At 44.3% G+C, this 18,615-nt stretch overlaps 1 protein-coding gene across 5 annotated transcripts in view; it reads left to right on the plus strand.

Moving 5' to 3' along the window:
• The window catches only part of afap1 (actin filament associated protein 1), a 334,355-nt gene that overhangs the window by 281,752 nt on the left and 33,988 nt on the right, over positions 1 to 18,615 (plus strand). For all 5 annotated transcript variants that reach the window (XM_055644821.1, XM_055644812.1, XM_055644848.1 and 2 more), the window contains exons 9-10: positions 6,541 to 6,690; positions 7,942 to 8,153. In XM_055644821.1, the coding sequence (XP_055500796.1) occupies positions 6,541 to 6,690; positions 7,942 to 8,153 (362 nt within the window). The remainder of the gene's footprint in view (positions 1 to 6,540; positions 6,691 to 7,941; positions 8,154 to 18,615) is intronic.

An 18,615-nucleotide genomic window follows, 5' to 3' on the forward strand; every position in this document is an offset into this window, starting at 1 on the left:
CACTGGCCGGTGCGGACTCGGTGGGCCGAAGGGCCTGTTTCTGCGCTCTATCTCTAAACTAATGTAAACTAAAGATTTAATTACATATTAAAGAAAATTATTGGACAATGTGGGCTTTATTATGCTCATTCCACTGCATCATTTAAGAAATCTTTAATATTTGAGCTGATATTTTTGCAAGAATAGATACCTGGAATTAAATTAATTATTAACCAGTGGCAGAAGCAGTTGTTTTCACTTGTGATGGAATGGAATATGCGGGAAAGCTTGAAAAATGTGAAATACATGGGCATTTGTATGAAGGAACTCCAGATGCTGGTTTAAACACAAAGATAGACACAAAATACTGGAGTAACTCAGCGGGACAATCAGCATCTCTGGCGAGAAGGAATGGGTGACATTTCGGGTTGAGACCCTTCTTCAGACTGAGGTCGGGGGGGGAGGGAGGGGGGGGGGGGGGATACAGATATAAGGAAGTGTGAAGGTGTGAACACAGGGCAAAGGAAATGAAGGTTAAGGAAAATGTAGAATAGATCATTGTTAGCTGGGAGAAGGTAACAACAAAGCAAACAGAGATAAAATGTAGTCGGAGGCAGTCAGTCTGGTCGAAGAACTGGGAATGGGGAGGGATGGAGAGAGAGGGAAAGCAAGAGTTACCTGAAGTTAGAGAAGTGAATATTCATACCGTTGGGGTATAAGCTGCCCAAGCGAAATATGAGTAGGAGTAAACGGGTCCTTTTCACAGTGGCAGGCAGTGACTAGTGGGGTACCGCAAGGCTCAGTGCTGAGACCCCAGCTATTTACAATATATATTAATGATCTGGATGAGGGAATTGAAGGCAATATCTCCAAGTTTGCGGATGACACTAAGCAGGGGGGCAGTGTTAGCTGTGAGGAGGATGCTAGGAGACTGCAAGGTGATTTGGATAGGCTGGGTGAGTGGGCAAATGCAGTATAATGTGGATAAATGTGAGGTTATCCATTGTGGTGGCAAAAACAGGAAAGCAGACTATTATCTAAATGGTGGCCGACTAGGAAAAGGGGAGATGCAGTGAGACCTGGGTGTCATGGTACACCAGTCATTGAAAGTAGGCATGCAGGTGCAGCAGGCAGTGAAGAAAGCGAATGGTATGTTAGCTTTCATAGCAAAAGGATTTGAGAATCGGAGCAGGGAGGTTCTACTGCAGTTGTACAGGGTCTTGGTGAGACCACACCTGGAGTATTGCGTACAGTTTTGGTCTCCAAATCTGAGGAAGGACATTATTGCCATAGAGGGAGTGCAGAGAAGTTCACCCAGACTGATTCCTGGGATGTCAGGACTGTCTTATGAAGAAAGACTGGATAGACTTGGTTTATACTCTCTCGAATTTAGGAGATTGAGAGGGGGTCTTATAGAAACTTACAACATTCTTAAGGGGTTGGACAAGCTAGATGCAGGAAGATTGTTCCTGATGTTGGGGAAGTCCAGGACAAGGAGTCACAGCTTAAGGATAAGGGGGAAATCCTTTAAAACCGAGATGAGAAGAACTTTGTTCACACAGAGAGTGATGAGTCTCTGGAACTCTCTGCCGCAGAGGGCAGTCGAGGCCAGTTCATTGGCTATATTTAAGAGGGAGTTAGATGTGGCCCTTGTGGCTAAGGGGATCAGAGGGTATGGAGAGAAGGCAGGTACGGGATACTGAGTTGGATGATCAGCCATGATCATATTGAATGGCGATGCAGGCTCGAAGGGCCGAATGGCCTACTCGTGCACCTAATTTCTATGTTTCTATGTTTCTATGAGTTGCTGTTCCTCCAATTTGCGCTGAGCCTCGCTTTGACAGTGGATGAGGCCCAGGACAGAAAGGTCAATGTGGGAATGAGAGGGGGAATTAAAGTGTCCAGCAACCAGGAGATCAGGTAGGTTCAGGCGGACAGAGCGGATGTGTTTAGCGAAACTATCGCTGAGCCTGCGCTCGGACTTGCCTGATCCCAGCCCCTCTTTCTAGAATCTACACGTGCAGTTAGCCCTTGTGGATGTGGAAGGCCAAGCTTGTTGGACAGAACACTCCAGAAACCATTGACATAGATTGATTGGAAGCAATGTTTGAAGTGCTGAAACAAGGAGGCTCTCTCCACAAAACGTCCTTGAAAATGTTGGCAACTGTCAAAGCCCTGCCAGCTGTAAAGTCCGTGGATAATATTTAAAAAATAAATATTTCTGACATTTGGAGATAAATCACATAACTACAATCATAAAACAAATGTAAATTGCATTAAAAAAAAAAGTTGCCCAAGTATTCACATACAAGGAATTTGCCTTGGTGCTCTGCCCACAAGTGACAACATGACATACAGTGACAGTTAAGAATGATACATAAAACATTAAACATTAATAATAAAACATTATTCGTTAAACATAAAATACCAGTGCAAAAGGAGGCTACTGATATTTGGTTATTGAGTAGAGCTATTACTCTTGGGAAAAAAAAGCTGTTTTTATGTCTGGCTGTGGCAGCTATGACTGTCGCCTTCCAGATGGAAGTGATTCAAAGAGTTAGACTTGGAGAACGATACAAGAAGCAGCATAATACTCGGATATCTGAACATGTGTGCTGTGCACCTAGTTGCAGAGTGAACTGATAGATTTGGCTGAAGATAGACACAAAATGCCAGAGTAACTCAGCGGGACAGGCAGTATCACTAGAGAGAAGGAATGGGTGAGGTTTTGGGTTGAGAGTCTTTTTCAGGCAGATAGATGTGGCTAGTCACTGATTCATATTGTAACCTATGGTGATCCAGGCCATGAAGGAAACTTAACGGAATCCTCGGGATTGTTAGCCATTGGAATAGTCTACTTGAATCAAGCCGATTGAGGTGCAAGATTTATCAGCAAATTAATGTCAAACATGGTGTGAGCAAATTAATGTCAGACTTGTGCAAAGTGTTCACCTGGGCTCACTATCATCAATAGCTCACTTTAAGTGCAATATAAATCTCCTTAGGCCTGTCCCACTTATGCGACTTTTTCGGCGACTACCGGCACCAGTCCTAAGTTGTTGCAGGTTGGCGAAAATTTTCAACATGTTGAAAATCCAGTGTCGACCAGAAAGACGCTACGACTCTTCGGGCGACTGAGGAGACTACTCACGACCATACAGGCGACAGCCTGGCGACATGTCAGGCGACCCTGTATGGTTGTGAGTAGTCGCCCAAAGAGTCGTACCTTGTTCTGGTTGCCGCTGGATTTTCAACATGCTGAAGTGCGGGGGGGGGGGGGGGGGGGGGGTGGGGGGGTTAGGGGGGGGTGTCGACCCCCAGCAGGACCAAAAACAAGACCTGTCAAAGGGCGGATGAGCTTCTAGCCAGCCAACTGCCATGCACAGATCAGTAGAAGTTGCGACCACTGTCGTACATAGCATTGTAAGGAATGATGATAAAGCACACACACCAAAATCCTATACTTCCAGCGGCGGAAGTCTGCAGGAACTGGAGGACAGAGATGTGTGGTGCGTCTGTCACCGTTCCCATCAGCACCACTGCGTCGCTAATGTTTTCAACGATGTTGAATGAAATGAATGAATGAAATTATGTGAATAATGATGGATGAAGTGTAGTAAACCTTCTCTGTATAGCTTGTAATGTATTTACATCTTTACTTAAATAAGGGCAATTCTGCACCCAAGCCTACAGATGTGGTCTCTCCAATGCCCTTAAGGGGCTGTCCCACTGCGGCAAACTAATGTGAGAGTTTAGAAGAGTTTGCCCTCGACTCAAACTCGTAGCATGGTCGACACGTGGTCCTAGGAGGTCCTATCAGGTCACTGGAACTCTCCCACATGCTCGAGGGAAGTTCCCGTATACTCGCCGCCTCAGCTAGGATATGGAAGAGTTTTCAACATGTTGAAAATTTTTCCTCAAGTAAAAATTGGTCGGCATGGGTCTTTTAAACTCGTAGTGCAGTGGAGTGGGGTTGCTATGTAGTTACAGGCAGTCGAGGGCAGCCGTAGGCAATCTCCTTCACTGAACAGGCATTTTAATTGGCTCATTAGAGTTTTCAGGACCAAGGAAAACCGACCAGTAGGTAAATGCCCGCTAAACTCTATTAAACTTCTTAAAAGTGTCTCCCCTCCTTCTCCCCTCCTTCTACCCCCTTCTCTCCCTTTTCTCACCTCTTTCCTTCTCTCCCCCCCCCCCCCCTCTCTCCCCCCCCCTCCCCCCCCCCCCCCCCCCCCCACTATGTAGCCGCTTTTTAGAGTGGCAATGGTGGCTCAGGGGTACAGTTCCCCCGCTGCCTGACAGCACTTAGGGATGCTGGTTGGCGCGGAGTCCGTGGTCCGAAGGGCCCGTTTCTGTGCTGTATCTCTAAACTAAACTAAACCTAAACTAAACTCCATGTAGGGCTTTCTTAATGGGTCAACTCCTCTGATTTCTGAGCCAATGCATTGCAATGTAGATGTGGAATTAAGCTGGAGGTTCGGTAGCAGTGCAACAGTCCTCCAGCTCTGCCTTTGGACACAACAATTGGTTCAGGAACAAACTTCAGAGCAGAAGAGGACCCGGCGTTTGGGGGATTGCCGTGAGGGATGCTGTATCAGAACAATGGAGGTCCCAACAAGGGGGGACCACCATGAGGAGGGGGGGGGGGGTGCCTGACAGACGGAGAGAGGGAGGGGGGTGGGGGAGTCTTTGCAGGAGCGGCCCGGGAGCGGGGGGGGTGGGAGGGGGAACTAAAACAAAAGATGATACTGGCGCGGGATACTTTTTAACTTTTTCGGCGCCATTTTTTGTAGCGACTATTTGCATACCTTGGGAATGCAAACAAAGAATTGCACTCTGACTTGTCACATGTGACAACAAAGTATTCATTCAATCATTCAGATGCTCAAAGCACTTGGACCCTGAATATTGATTGTTGTTTGTGACATATCTCGCACCCAAGATCATAAACGGGAACAAATAATAGTAATTTTATTTTTTGTTACTTCATTTAATCATAATGTTTTTCACTAACTTAAGTTACACGTTGTGCTTTAAGGTCTTTTTTTCACTATTTTGTTAAAAATCATATTTTAATCCTTTCAACTGTTTCTAAATGAATATTATGATCAGGGATATCTAAGAGAAATTCAATGGTCTACAAAGAGCTATCAAAGGATCTCAAGATGCCCCAGCAGACCAGCTGCCTCCTGAGACCTGATAATTTCCCATGTATCACTCATCTTAAAGAGAAGGCAATGCCACCAAGGCTATAATTCCTTTGAACGCAACGAGTCGCAAAAATAAGCATGGCTTAGTGAAAGGCTTGTATAGAGTGGATGTGGAGAGGATGTTTCCACTAGTGCAAAAGTCTAGGACCAGTGGTCATAGCCTCAGAATAACAGGACTTTCCTTTAGGAAGGAGATGAGGAGGAATTAATTTTGTCAGAGGGTGGTGAATCTGTGGAATTCATTGTAACGGAGGGTTGTGGAGGCCAAATCAGTGGATATTTTTAAGGCAGAGGTAGATGTATTTTTTTGATTGTTACCAGTGTCAGAAATCAGGAGAATGGGGTTAGGAGGGAGAGGTAGATTAGCCATGATTGAATGGCAGGGTAGACTTGATGGGCCAAATGGCCTATTTCTGCTCCTATCACTTATTAAAATGAAATAGTGCAGAAAACAACAGTAAAGTGTAGACTTGATCAAATGGACATGCACATTTTAGTCAAAATCGTAATCTAAATCTATAACAATAAGGGGAATTTTGAAATGAACAGATTGTATAAAATGGGCAATTTGACTTCAAACAGCTGCTAACATCTCACTCATGGGAGGTAATTATAATTTGTAAATCAATCAAAATTGATTCATTAAAAATCACAAATTACAAATTACTTCCCTGATTAGGCAGTAAATAATAACATAGGAATATTATTTTTCTTATCGAGTCCACACACAAGATTAGAAGTTGTTCAGCCAGAGCTGAACACACTTCTCGGCATCTGCATAGAACGGTGTCTGTCTTGTCGCTTCTGGTTCGTGGTGGTGGAAAGATTGGTGGAAACAGGGCCGCGACGTTAACGCTCTTTCCTTGACCCCATAGGTACATTTAAAAGATATTTGGACAGGTACATGGAAAGGATAGGTTTAAAGGGATAGGGGTTAAATGCAAGTAAATGGGACTAGCATAGATGGGCATTTTGGTCGGCATTGGGCTAGATGGGCTGAAGGGCCTGTTACCATGCACTATGATTTTATAGTTGTCCAACCAAAGTGTGCCAGAATACTGTAGATGACAATAGACAATGCTAGAATGATGAGATAGAAAAACAAAATGCTGAAAAGAGATTCAACAGGTCAGGCAGCAGCCGAGGAGAGAGAAACAAAATTAGCATATCTAGTAGGTGACTTTTCGCCAGAACTGATGATGAGTGACGTGAGGTCCGGATGCCAATCCTACCGTCCATTTTGATGACACAATCACTTGGCAGATTTGGCACAGCATGCAGCTTTGAAATTGAACCAGGTGCAGAAGCTTGATGTCTTGAAGGGTAAATCTGAATTTCTTGCATCAAACAGGAAAAGGGAAGAAAAATGCAAAGGCTGAACCAAAAGGAGCTGTGAGCAAGGTCACAGGAAAAAAGATTACAAGGATCATTGGCCTTGGGAAGAAGAAGCCATCGACAGATGAACAGACTTCATCTGCAGAGGAAGACATCCCAACCTGTGGTAACATTTTCTCAATGTTGGCTGTTCCAAAGCAGTAATATAATATTTATATTTTTACAAGGATTATATGTTGTTTACTTTTTAAAGTCCCCATTTCATTGCAAATCTGAGGTTTTCCCCTTGTGACATTGATTGAACAGGACAACCATGGGAATAGGCCCTTCAGCCCATCCAGTCGGCGTTGACCCATTGGCGTTCGTTCTGTGTTATCCCACTTTCTCATTCACTCACTTCACCCCCGGGGCAATTTGCAGTGGCCAGTGAAAGTACAAACCCTTTGGGATGTGGAAGGAAACCGGAGCAGCCGGATGAAACCCACACGGGCTCAGGGAGAACGTGCAAACCCACACAGCACCCAAGGTTAAGATCAAACCCTGGCGCCGTGTGGCATCAGCTCTACCAGTTGCACCACTGACGTTGCCCTTATCCTTGGGGAACCTCTACAGAAATGCAACACCCATAAATGATCATGGAAACCAGTTTGGCAATAGACGATTGAGTAGATAAGTATTTCTATCTTCCATTGTGCTTTCTAATGAAGGTACATTAAGGACCTGTCCCACTTAGGCTATTTTTTAGGCGACTACAGGCGACTAGGCTGTCGCCACATGGTCGCTGGGTGTCGCCTGTATGGTCGTGAGTCGTCTCCTCAGTTACCCAAAGAATCATAGCATCTTTCTGGTCGCCGCTGGATTTTCAACATGTTGAAAAATGTTCGGAGACAGTAATCGACGTTGGGTTTGACGCCAATGAGCGTAGCTTGACTTCTTCTGACGTAGGTGCTGTCGTAAGCTGTTGCCGGTGCTGACTTTGATTTTTTTTTGTTGTTAAAGTTAATGGTTCCATTTCAAATTTTATGTCGAAGAGGGGGGTCCATTCGCCGTTTCTTCGGTGACCTGCAACCTGCGACCTGAACGTTCTTTGACCTGAAACATTAACTCTTTCTGTTTCTATGACAGTCGCCGGCAGTCGCCTAAAAAATAGTCTAAGTGGGACAGGCCCTTTGCTATTCACGAAGTCCATTTATTAGCAAAGGACATAGGCTCTAACCAGATTTGGTCAGGTACCAATAATGTGATTTTAGAACATTTATCATCAGCAAATGAACTATGGACTGCGAAACAAAAACACAAGCATAAAATATAACTGATATATATTTTCATTTACCTTGTTTCTAACCAAGAGCTACAACAGGTATGGTGTAGATGTGTAGAAAATGAATATTTTTCTGCCTTGCTCTGATCCTTCAAGGTTACCTGAACGTGCTGTCAAATAATCGGTGGAGAGAACGGTGGTGCATAGTGAAAGATAACAAGCTGATCCTTCACAAAGATAGATCTGACCTGAAGATTCACATGGCTTCCATTCCTCTGCGTGGATGTGAAATCATTCCAGGCTTGGATTCCAAACACCCACTGGCATTCCGCCTGCTCAGGAACGGACAAGAGGTTGCAGTCTTAGAGGTGTGGTATTGCCATTTTGATAAAAGTTCTTTGACCTGAAACGTTAAAGGGCCTGTCCCACTTTCACGACCTAATTCACGACCTTTTTTACTCGTGAACATTTTTCATCAGGCTAGAAAAACGCCCCGACCTACGTGATGCCACGAGTACCTACAACTAGCATCACGGCCTGCTACGACCTACCTACGACCTCCTACGACCTCGTGACGACCATGCTGCAAGTACAAGTCAAGAGCAAACTTGGCAGAGGTCGTGAATTAGGCCGGAAAAGTGGGACAGACCCTTAACTCTTTCTGTTTCCGCAGATACTGCCCGACCTGCTGAGTATTTCCAGCATTTTCTGTTTATTTAAATTTCAGAATTACAGCATAGTGTTTTAAAAAAATTTTAAGAACAAAGAACAGTACAGAAACAAAAAGCAGGAGTAACTCAGCAGGACAGGCAGCATCTCTGGAGAGAAGGAATGGGTGGCGTTTCGGGTTGAGACCCTTCTTCTGACCATTCCTTCTCTCCAGAGATGTTGCCTGCCCCTACTGAGTTACTCCAGCTTCTTTATCTGTGTCTATACCTTCGGTTTAAACCAGCATCTGCAGTTCCTTCCTACACGTAGAACAGTACAGCACACAAACTTGACACAATGTTTGTTTCAAATTAAACTGATCTCATCTTCCTACACTTGATCCATGTATGTCTATTCCCTGCACTTTCTTGTGCCTATCTAAAAGCATTATCTATTGTCTTTCATGTCTGATCATGTATTGTCGACAGATGGCACAATGGGCTAAGTGTTCGGCTGGCGACCAGAAGGTAGCCGGTTCGAATCCTGCTTGGAGTGCATACTGTCGTTGTGTCCTTGGGGCAAGACACTTCACCCACCTTTGCCTGTGTGTAAATGTAATGTAATTATGTGAAGCACTTTGGGGTCAATGCAAGTTGACTAAAAATGTGCTATATAAATAAGATTATTATTATTATTATTATTATTGTCGTTCTGCTACTCAAGTATGGTCTTACTGCTAATCATGTATTGTCTTTCGGCTGAATGGATAGCAGGCAACTAAAGCTTTTCACTGTACCTCGGTACACGTGACAATAAACTAAACTGTTACTGTTGCTGTTACAAGTTTGTAAATGCCACCATCATATCTGTCTCCACCACCACCCCAGGCAATGTGCTCCAGGTCCTTGCTACTCACTGTGTAAAAAATAACTTGCCCCGTACATCACCATTAAACCTTCCCCCCGCCAAGGGCACCATGTAATCCCGCGCTACCTGCTCCATGGGCGGACAGTCGGCAACTAAACCATCTCCCCCACCTGGTTTGCCAGGTGAGGAGAGGGCTGTGGACCCCCAACAGGACCGAAAACAAGACCTGTCAAAGTGGGATGAGCTCCTAGCGAGCCAACGGCCATCCACACTTCAGTAGAAGTTGCGATCACTGTCGTACATAGCATTGTAAAGAGCCTCTCCCACTTGGGCGTCATTTGCGCATCACACATTTGTGAATCCCCAAATCCTGGGGCGCCGCGCGCATCCGCACGTCACTGCCTACGCCACCACACCTCACCACGCGCCATGAGCACGTAATGCACGCCATGCACGCATCATGTGCGCGTCGTGACGCGTAAATGATGTCGCGTAAATGACGCGCAAATGATGCCCAAGCGGTACAGGTCCTTAAGTCACCGTGCCCTTTGATGTTTTCAATGATGATGATGACCTTATAGCTATGCCTTCTAGTGTTTGATATTTCCATCCTGGCAAACAAGTTCTGACTGTCTACCTTTTCTATGTCCTTCATAATTTTCTATACTTCTATCAAGTGTCACCTCAACCTCCGACATTCCAGAGATAACAATCCAAGTCTATTCAAACTCTCCCAAGTTGCAAGCCTCTAATCCAGGTCGCATTCAAGTAAACCTCCACTACACCCTCTCTGCATCCCTTTCTGTCATGGGGTGACCAGAACTGCATGCAATATTTCAAATGTGGCCTAACCAAAGTACATCATGATGTCCTGACTCTTATATTCAATGCCCAATATTTTATGATTAAATCCAGGTTTGTCCCTTTTTAAAAAGTAAATAATAAATATATGAATGAGAACAATCAAGTGAAGTCACAAGTGTCATCTACATTGGGAATAGAATAATGAAATTCGTACCTCATGCAGCTTTACAGGCGCACTAACACAACCATATATCACATACAGTGGCTTGCAAAAGCATTCATACCCCTTGAACTTTTCCACATTTTGTCACGTTACAACCACAAACGTAAATGTATTTTATTGGGATTTTATGTGATAGACCAACACGAAGTGGCGCATGATTGTGAAGTGGAAGGAAAACGATACAAAAACGATTACAAATAAAAAACTGAAAAGTGTGGCATGCAAAAGTATTCAGCCCCCTTTACTCTGATACCCCTAAATAAAATCCAGTGCAACCAATTGCCTTCAGAAGTCACCTAATTAGTAAATAGAGTCCACTTGTGTGTAATCTAATCTCAGTATAAATTCAGCTGTTCTGTGAAGGCCTCAGAGGTTTGTTAGAGAACATTAGTGAACAAACAGCATCATGAAGCCCAAGGAACACACCAGACAGGTCAGGGATAAAGTTGTGGAGAAGTTTAAAGCAGGGTTAGGTTATAAAAAAATATCCCAAGTTGAACATCTCACGGAGCACTGTTTAATCCATCATCCGAAAATGGAAAGAGTATGGCACAACTGCAAACCTACCAAGACATGGCCGTCCACCTAAACTGACAGACCGGGCAAGGAGAGCATTGATCAGAGAAGCAGCCAAGAGGCCCATGGTAACTCTGGAGGAGCTGCAGAGATCCACAGCTCAGGTGGGAGAATCTGTCCACAGGCCAACTATTAGTCGTGCACTCCACAAATCGGGCCTTTATGGAAGAGTGGCAAGAAGAAAGCCATTGTTGAAAAAAAGCCATAAGAAGTCCCGTTTGTAGTTTGCCACAAGCCATGTGGGGAACACAGCAAACATGTGGAGGAAGGTGCTCTGGCCAGATGAGACCAAAATTGAAGTTTTTGGCCTAAATGCAAAATGCTATGTGTGGCGGAAAACTAACACTGCACATCACCCTGAACACACCATCCCCACTGTGAAACATGGTGGTGGCAGCATTCATGCTGTGGGGATGCTTTTCTTCAGCAGGGTCAGGGAAGCTGGTCAGAGTTGATGGGAAGATGGATGGAGCCAAATACAGGGCAATCTTGGAAGAAAACCTGTTAGAGTCTGCAAAAGACTTGAGACTGGGGCAGAGGTTCACCTTCCAGCAGGACAACGACCCTAAACATACAGCCAGAGCTACAATGGAATGGTTTAGATCAAAGCATATTCATGTGTCAGAATGGCCCAGTCAAAGTCCAGACCTAAATCCAATTGAGAATCTCTGGGAAGACTTGAAAATTGCTGTTCACAGACGCTCTCCATCCAATCTGACTGAGCTTGAGCTATTTTGCAAAGAAGAATGGGCAAACATTTCAGTCTCTAGATGTGCAAATCTGGTAGAGACATACCCCAAAAGACTTGCAGCTGTAATTGCAGCGAAAGGTGGTTCTACTAAGTATTGACTCAGGGGGGCTGAATACTTTTGCATGCCACACTTTTCAGTTTTTTATTTGTAAAAAAAAATTGAAAACCATGTATCATTTTCCTTCCACTTCACAATTATGCACCACTTTGTGTTGGTCTATCACATAAAATCCCAATAAAATACATTTACGTTTGTGGTTGTAACGTGACAAAATGTGGAAAAGTTCAAGGGGTATGAAAACGTTTGCAAGCCACTGTAAATATACAATAACCCAATATACTATCAGTAATACTAGGTTACTAGATCATAATGATCCAAAATGAAATATGTTCTGCAACTTTTACTAAGTCCACAGTAGATATATGCTGAAGTAAGGTTGAGGTTAGGGTTGCGCAATGCGCAATTAGAACGGAGACGAGGAAACACTTTTTCTCACAGAGAGTGGTGAGTCTGTGGAATTCTCTGCCTCAGAGGTCGGTGGAGGCAGGTTCTCTGGATGCTTTCAAGAGAGAGCTGGATAGGGCTCTTAAAAATAGCGGAGTCAAGGGATATGGGGAGAAGGCAGGAATGGGGTACTGATTGGGAATGATCAGCCATGATCACATTGAATGGCTGTGCTGGCTCGAAGGGCCAAATGGGCTACCCCTGCACCTATTGCCTATTGTCTATTGTCTATTGATTCAAGAGCCTGATGGTTCATGAGATGAACCTATACATGTTCCTGGATGTCACAGTTCTCAGGCTCCGGTGCCACCATCCTGATGGGTAGCAGTGAGATGAGATCATGCCCAGGGTGGTGTGGGTCTTTGATAATATTACTTGCCGCTTTGAGGCAGTGCTCACTGCAGATATCTGTGGTGGCGGGGAGGTGAACGCCAGAGATGGACTGGGTGATGTCCACCTCTTTCTGCCGCCTCCTTCATTCTTGGGCATTCGAATCACCGGTTTTGCGATTAACTGCAGTGTTTAGTGCAAGAGTCGACGGCTTCAAGAGCAGGTCGTGAAACTCTCAGAACTCCTCCTGCAACAGCCAAAGATCTGCAGAACAAACTAATGGTTAATTATCATCATTGCTTTACTGCGTAAGTGACAGGAGGAATTTACTGAATGAACATTTTAAATTGAAGAGACCTGTACCGAAGCCAAACTGATAATGGGTGGTGCGTGGGGTATTGGGAAAGGGGAAGGTCTATAGTGGTGGAGATTGAATCCATGCTATTTCGGTTCTAATGGAGAAAGATAAATCCAACTCATTTTTTTTCCATTGCAAGATGATAGGAGGGAGAGATTCCACTTTTAACAGAATACAGATCTTCCTTCTTCTGCAGGAATTTTCCCTTGTTGTTTTTGAATATTGTGAGTAATAAAATGCTTGCCAGAATCAACTGCTTGAATCCTTTGCAAATATAAACACATGTAATCTCCGCAGCTATTGAACTGTGTCTGAACATTTAGTCAGCAGCTTTGTGGCTGTCACCCATGAAATGTTTATGTAGCGTACAGATATCAGAAAAGGGCCACATGTTTCTTGCAAAGATTAAACATTCTGGAAATTGTCTTAGCTCGACTGCATTGAGCATTCACTATTGTATCAGCTACTTCAGGGATGGGCAACCTTGTTCTGCATAGGGGCCAGGACGCATGTCTGTGAGCGGATGGCAGGCCACAACTATCACGTGCACACATGGATCCCCGCCCCTTCGAGGAAGCCACTCATGCTCACTCGCCCCCGGCCTGTTGACAACCCCGATCCCGACCAAAGATCACCGAGCGGATCATTGATCCCGACAGTCAAGCCCAGACACAGAAGGTGCGCGGCCTTGCCGGCGGCTTTGCGCAGGATGCGGTACAGCCAGAGTTTGGCGCTGCTCGGCGACTCCGCCATTGCAGCCGCCAGCGCAGGCCTCCTCGCGTCCTTGCCTCACCGCGCCGGGGTGCCACAGCCTCGGGCCCGGGAGGTACCGGAGATGATGGAAGTCTGCGGGCCGGATGATTATGGGAAAAAAAATACTTGTGCGAGCCGGAGGATTTCGAGTTACGGGCCGCATTCGGCCTGGGGCGGGGGGGGGGGGGGGTGTAGGTTGCCGAGCCCTGAGCTCCTTGTTCCAATCCAAATAGTAATTTCTGTTGAATAAAGCTTTTCACTGTACCTCAATACACATGGCAATAAACTAAACTAAACTAAACCTATAATCAGCAGGGAAGTATAAAAGCCATTTACTCCATTAACCAGAGATAAAGAAAATACACTAAATGCTGGAGTACCAGAAGCAGGTCAGGCAGCATCCATGGAGGACATGGATAGGTGATGTTTTGGGTTGGAAACATCAGAGTCCGTAGAATTGTCCTGACCTGAAGCATCTTCTATCCATGTTCTCCAGGGATGCTACCGGACCTGTTAAGTTAGTCCAGCATTTAGTGTCTTTCCTTGGTAAACCATCATCTGGAGTTCCAGGTCCGGCAGCATCCCTGGAGAACATGGATAGAAGATTTAGGTTGAATTTTATTACCATCACGTGTCTTGTCTCGTCATTGTTAATGTTTGCCTTAAGAAAACAATCTCCTTAGCTGTGGTCTAAAATAAATTATAAATTGATAATACCAGACAGAAACAATGGTCTCAGATATATTTGTTTGATTATTGAGCTGTAATTATTCACACTACTGCAATGAGTTGTTTTCAGTAATGAAGATGACATTTTATAAATATCGCCCACAATTATGTTATAGGCTGAATCCAAAATCTTCAGAAAGCACAAATTACATTCAATCTTTTTTTGAAAAAAATATCCTACGATATTGTTTTTTGCTCCCTGCCAATGTCACACATTTACAGAACTTCAGTTAATTTTGCACTGTTGAGCATTTGTGTTATGTGGGGCTATTCTAAATCTGCGAGCGGTGGAAAACTGATTTTAATTTATATGATTTAATTTGCAGTGAAGGGTAGGCCCCTTGTAAATGTGACAGAGCAGAGCGATCTAGGAGTACGGATACAGAGTTCCCTGAAAGTGGCGTCATGGGTAGATGGGGTGGTAAATGTTTGGTACATTGGCCTTCAGCAGTTGAGTATAGAAGTTGGGATGTCATGCAAAGTTGTGCAAGATGTTGGTGAAGCCACATTTGGAGTACTGTGTTAAGTTTTGGTCACCCTGAATAGTTTAGTTTATAGATACAGCGCGGAAACAGGCCATTCGGCCCACCTGGTATGCACCGACCAGCGATCCCCGCACATTAACGCTACACTAGACATACCGGGGTCTTTTTTTTACATTTATACGTTTATACCAAGCCTATTAACCTATAAACCTGTACGACTTTGGAGTGTGGGAGGAAACCGAAGATCTCAGGTTAAACCCACGCAGGTCACGAGGAGAACATACAAATTCAGTACAGACAGCACCCGTAGTCAGGATCGAACTCTGGTCTCCGGCGCTGTAAGGCTATAGTTCTACCGCTACGCCACTGTGCCGCCTATAGGCCTGCTACAGGAAGGATGCCATTAAGATGGAAAGTGTGCAGAGAAGATTTATGAGGATGTTACCAGACTAGAAGGACTGAGTTATAGGGAGAGGTTTGCTAGACTAGGACTTTATTCCTTGGAGCATAGGGTAAGGGGGTGATCTTATGGAGATGTATATAATCATGAGGAAAATAGATAGGGTGAATGCATAGAATCCTTTACGCAGAATAGGGGAAACAAGAACCAAAGGTTTAAGGTGAGAGGGGAAGGATTTAATAGGAAGCTGAGGGGCTTCTTATTCACCTGGAGAGTGAAGGGTATATGGAACAAGATACTAGAAAATGCACCCGCTGAGATTCTCCAGCTTTTTTGTTGCACCCGCTGAGATTCTCCAGCTTTTTTGCTGCACCCGCTGAGATTCTCCAGCTTTTTTGTTGCACCTGCTGAGATTCTCCAGCTTTTTTGTGTAAGAAGGGTTTCGGCCCGAAACGTTGCCTATTTCCTTCGCTCCATAGATGCTGCTGCACCCGCTGAGATTCTCCAGCTTTTTTGTGTAACCTTCGATTCTCCAGCATCTGCAGTTCCCTCTTAAATACTAGAAAATGTAGTTGAGACAGCTACAATAATTTTTTTTTAACTTCGGCAGGTATATGGTTAGGAAGGTTTAAGAGGCATATTGAGCAAACGTGGGGCACGGATGAGTTGGATTGAAGGTCTCGAGCCGAAACGTCACCCATTCCTTCGCTCCAGAGATGCCTGTCCCAGAGTTACGCCAGCATTTTGTGTCTATCTTCAGTTGGATTGAAAGGCCTGTTTCCCTGCTGTGTAACTATAACTGCAATATAATTTGTTATTACAGTCGCCAGATAGGTTGCCACTTGTATTTAAGATCACATACATTAAATGTACATAAGAATGTAAACTTATTTCCCACCTCACCTCATCCAAACAGTGTAACAATATCACCTGATATCCTCACAGTAAAAATAAGTTCCTAAATTAAATCACTTTTTTCCATTTTTTTCATTGGAAGATTAGCATTTTCTCAATAGAAATGTTTAGATCACGACACAATTATAACAAAGTATTTAAACTTATAAAACAGTGATCCGAGGAAGGTGAAAATACTGTAGCAAGGATGCTGAAGAGAGACACAAATTGCTGTAGTAACTGGCAGCGTCTCTGGGTCGTCCCATTCATCCAGAGATGCTGTCTGCCCCGCTGAGTTACTCCAGCATTTTGGGTCTATCCTCAAGGTAAAAATGCTGTCTCCAGTAGCTGAGGAGCCTAGAACAAGCACTTTAACCACAGATTAAATGCATAATACTTACAACCGCGGATAAAAGGAATTCCTACACAGAAAGCTGTGAGACTGTGGAATTCACTTCCGAGGGCTAACATTTCAATTACAAACTGTGTAAACATTCAAGATTAGATTAGGAGAGTTGATGAAAGAAAAGAGGCTGAAAGAAAAAGAGAACTAGGCAGTCAATTGTGATTAAGTCGGGAGGGTAAACATCAACATCTAATCATTGGATCAGTGGCATTTTTCCATCGTGTTGCTGCACCACCAGACAGGACAGTGCCCTGGAAGGTTTACATTTTAGAAGAGAAGGCCAAAACTTACAAATATGAAGGATGGAACTATCTCTTTGGAACAGGTAAAATTTGTTGATGTCCAGTCTACTATTGACTTAAAGGACAGAATCAAAGGGCGTTCCTTCAGGAAGGAGATGAGGGGGAATTTCTTTAGTCAGAGGATGGTGAATCTGCGGATTTCTTTGCCACTGAAGGCTGTGTCAGTTTATGTTTTTAAGATAGATTCTGGATTAGTGCGGGTGTTAAGGGTTGTGGGGAGAAGGCAGGAGAATGCGAAGGGAGAGATAGATCAGCCACGACTGAATGGCGGAGTAGACTTGCTGGGCCGAATGGCCTAATTCTGCCACTATCCCTTGACTGCCTTTTCTATTGACTTCATGAAATGTAAATCTTGTCTATCCTTTATCTGGTTGGAACACTCATTCTGTGCCTTTGCATGGATGTGCTTTGTTTAAATGCCGAACCTGTACTTGAATCAGCTGCAGCACGCTGACCTGTTATTGTGCTCTGCCATCTAGTGGTTGCAATCAAAGACTGTAAATATGTATCCATTGAAAATACTGGGAAGTAACCACCAGTGAAGAAGATTCCCAGCAATGGTTCTGATGTCTCCAGGAACCTGGTACTAGCAATACAGGATGGAGGAAAAGTCCATGTGGACCTTAAAAGAACATGTGTGTTTTTCATTTATTTTTCAAAATGTTCATGTATTAATTTGAAATGCCTTGGAAACGGGTGCCGTGGCAATGCAGTTATTGGACGAATAGCCAAACAATGGCAAATTGGCTGTTCGGTTTCAAGTGACATGCGATCCAAAGATGGGCTTGCCAGTGAACCAGTGGCAAGAATATAGGATGACTTAGGAGTGTAAGGCTTAGGAAGTTCGGCATGTCCCCAACCATTCTCACCAACTTCTACAGATGCACCACAGAAAGCATTTTATCAGGATGCATCACAGCATGATTTTGGAACGGCTCCATCCAAGACCGCGAGAAATTGCAGCAAATTGTGGACGCAGCCCAGAACATCACACAAACCCACCTCTCTTCCATTGACTCCATTTATACCTCACATTGCCTCGGCAAGGCCAGCAGCATAATCAAGGACGAGTCACACCCTGGTCACTCCCTCTTCTCCCCTCTCCCATCGGGTAAAAGGTATAGAAGTGTGAAAATGCACACTACCAGATTCAGGGACAGTTTCTTCCCAGCAGTTACCAGGCAACTGAATCACCCTACCACAACCAGAGAGCAGTGCTGAACTACTATCTACATTACTGGTGACCCTTGGACTATCTTTGATCAGACTTTACTGGCTTTCTCTTGCACTAAACATCATTCCCTTATCATGTATCTATACACTGCAAATGGCTCAATTGTAATTATGTATTGTCTTTCCGCTGACTGGACGTCCATAGTGAAGATGAGGAAGTCGGGGCCTGGAAAACGGAAGTTATGAAGGAGACGAGGAGCATGTGAGGTGTCTTGGACATAGGTGGGGAGGGATTGGACCGGGGGGGAGGTCTACTTAAATGTAGATGTTTTAACTAGTAAATTAAATGTAGATGTTTTAACTAGTAAATTTGCAAATGACACCAAGATTGTTGGAGTCATGGAATATGTGGAAGGCTGTCAAAGTGTAGAGAAGGCTATGTTGGTCAGTCAGTCAGTTACATAAATGGGTGAAGAAATATCAGCTAGAGTTTAATCTGAGCACTTTGGCAGGTCGAACTTTAAGAGGAAATGTACAATTAGTGGCAAGACACTTAGCAGCATAGATGGTCTTGGTGCAATCTTGGTGTCCAAGTCCATAACTCCCCAAAAGTGGGCGCACAAGTA

This window comes from Leucoraja erinacea, chromosome 1 (genome assembly GCF_028641065.1).
Source record: "Leucoraja erinacea ecotype New England chromosome 1, Leri_hhj_1, whole genome shotgun sequence".
Taxonomy (NCBI): domain Eukaryota; kingdom Metazoa; phylum Chordata; class Chondrichthyes; order Rajiformes; family Rajidae; genus Leucoraja; species Leucoraja erinaceus.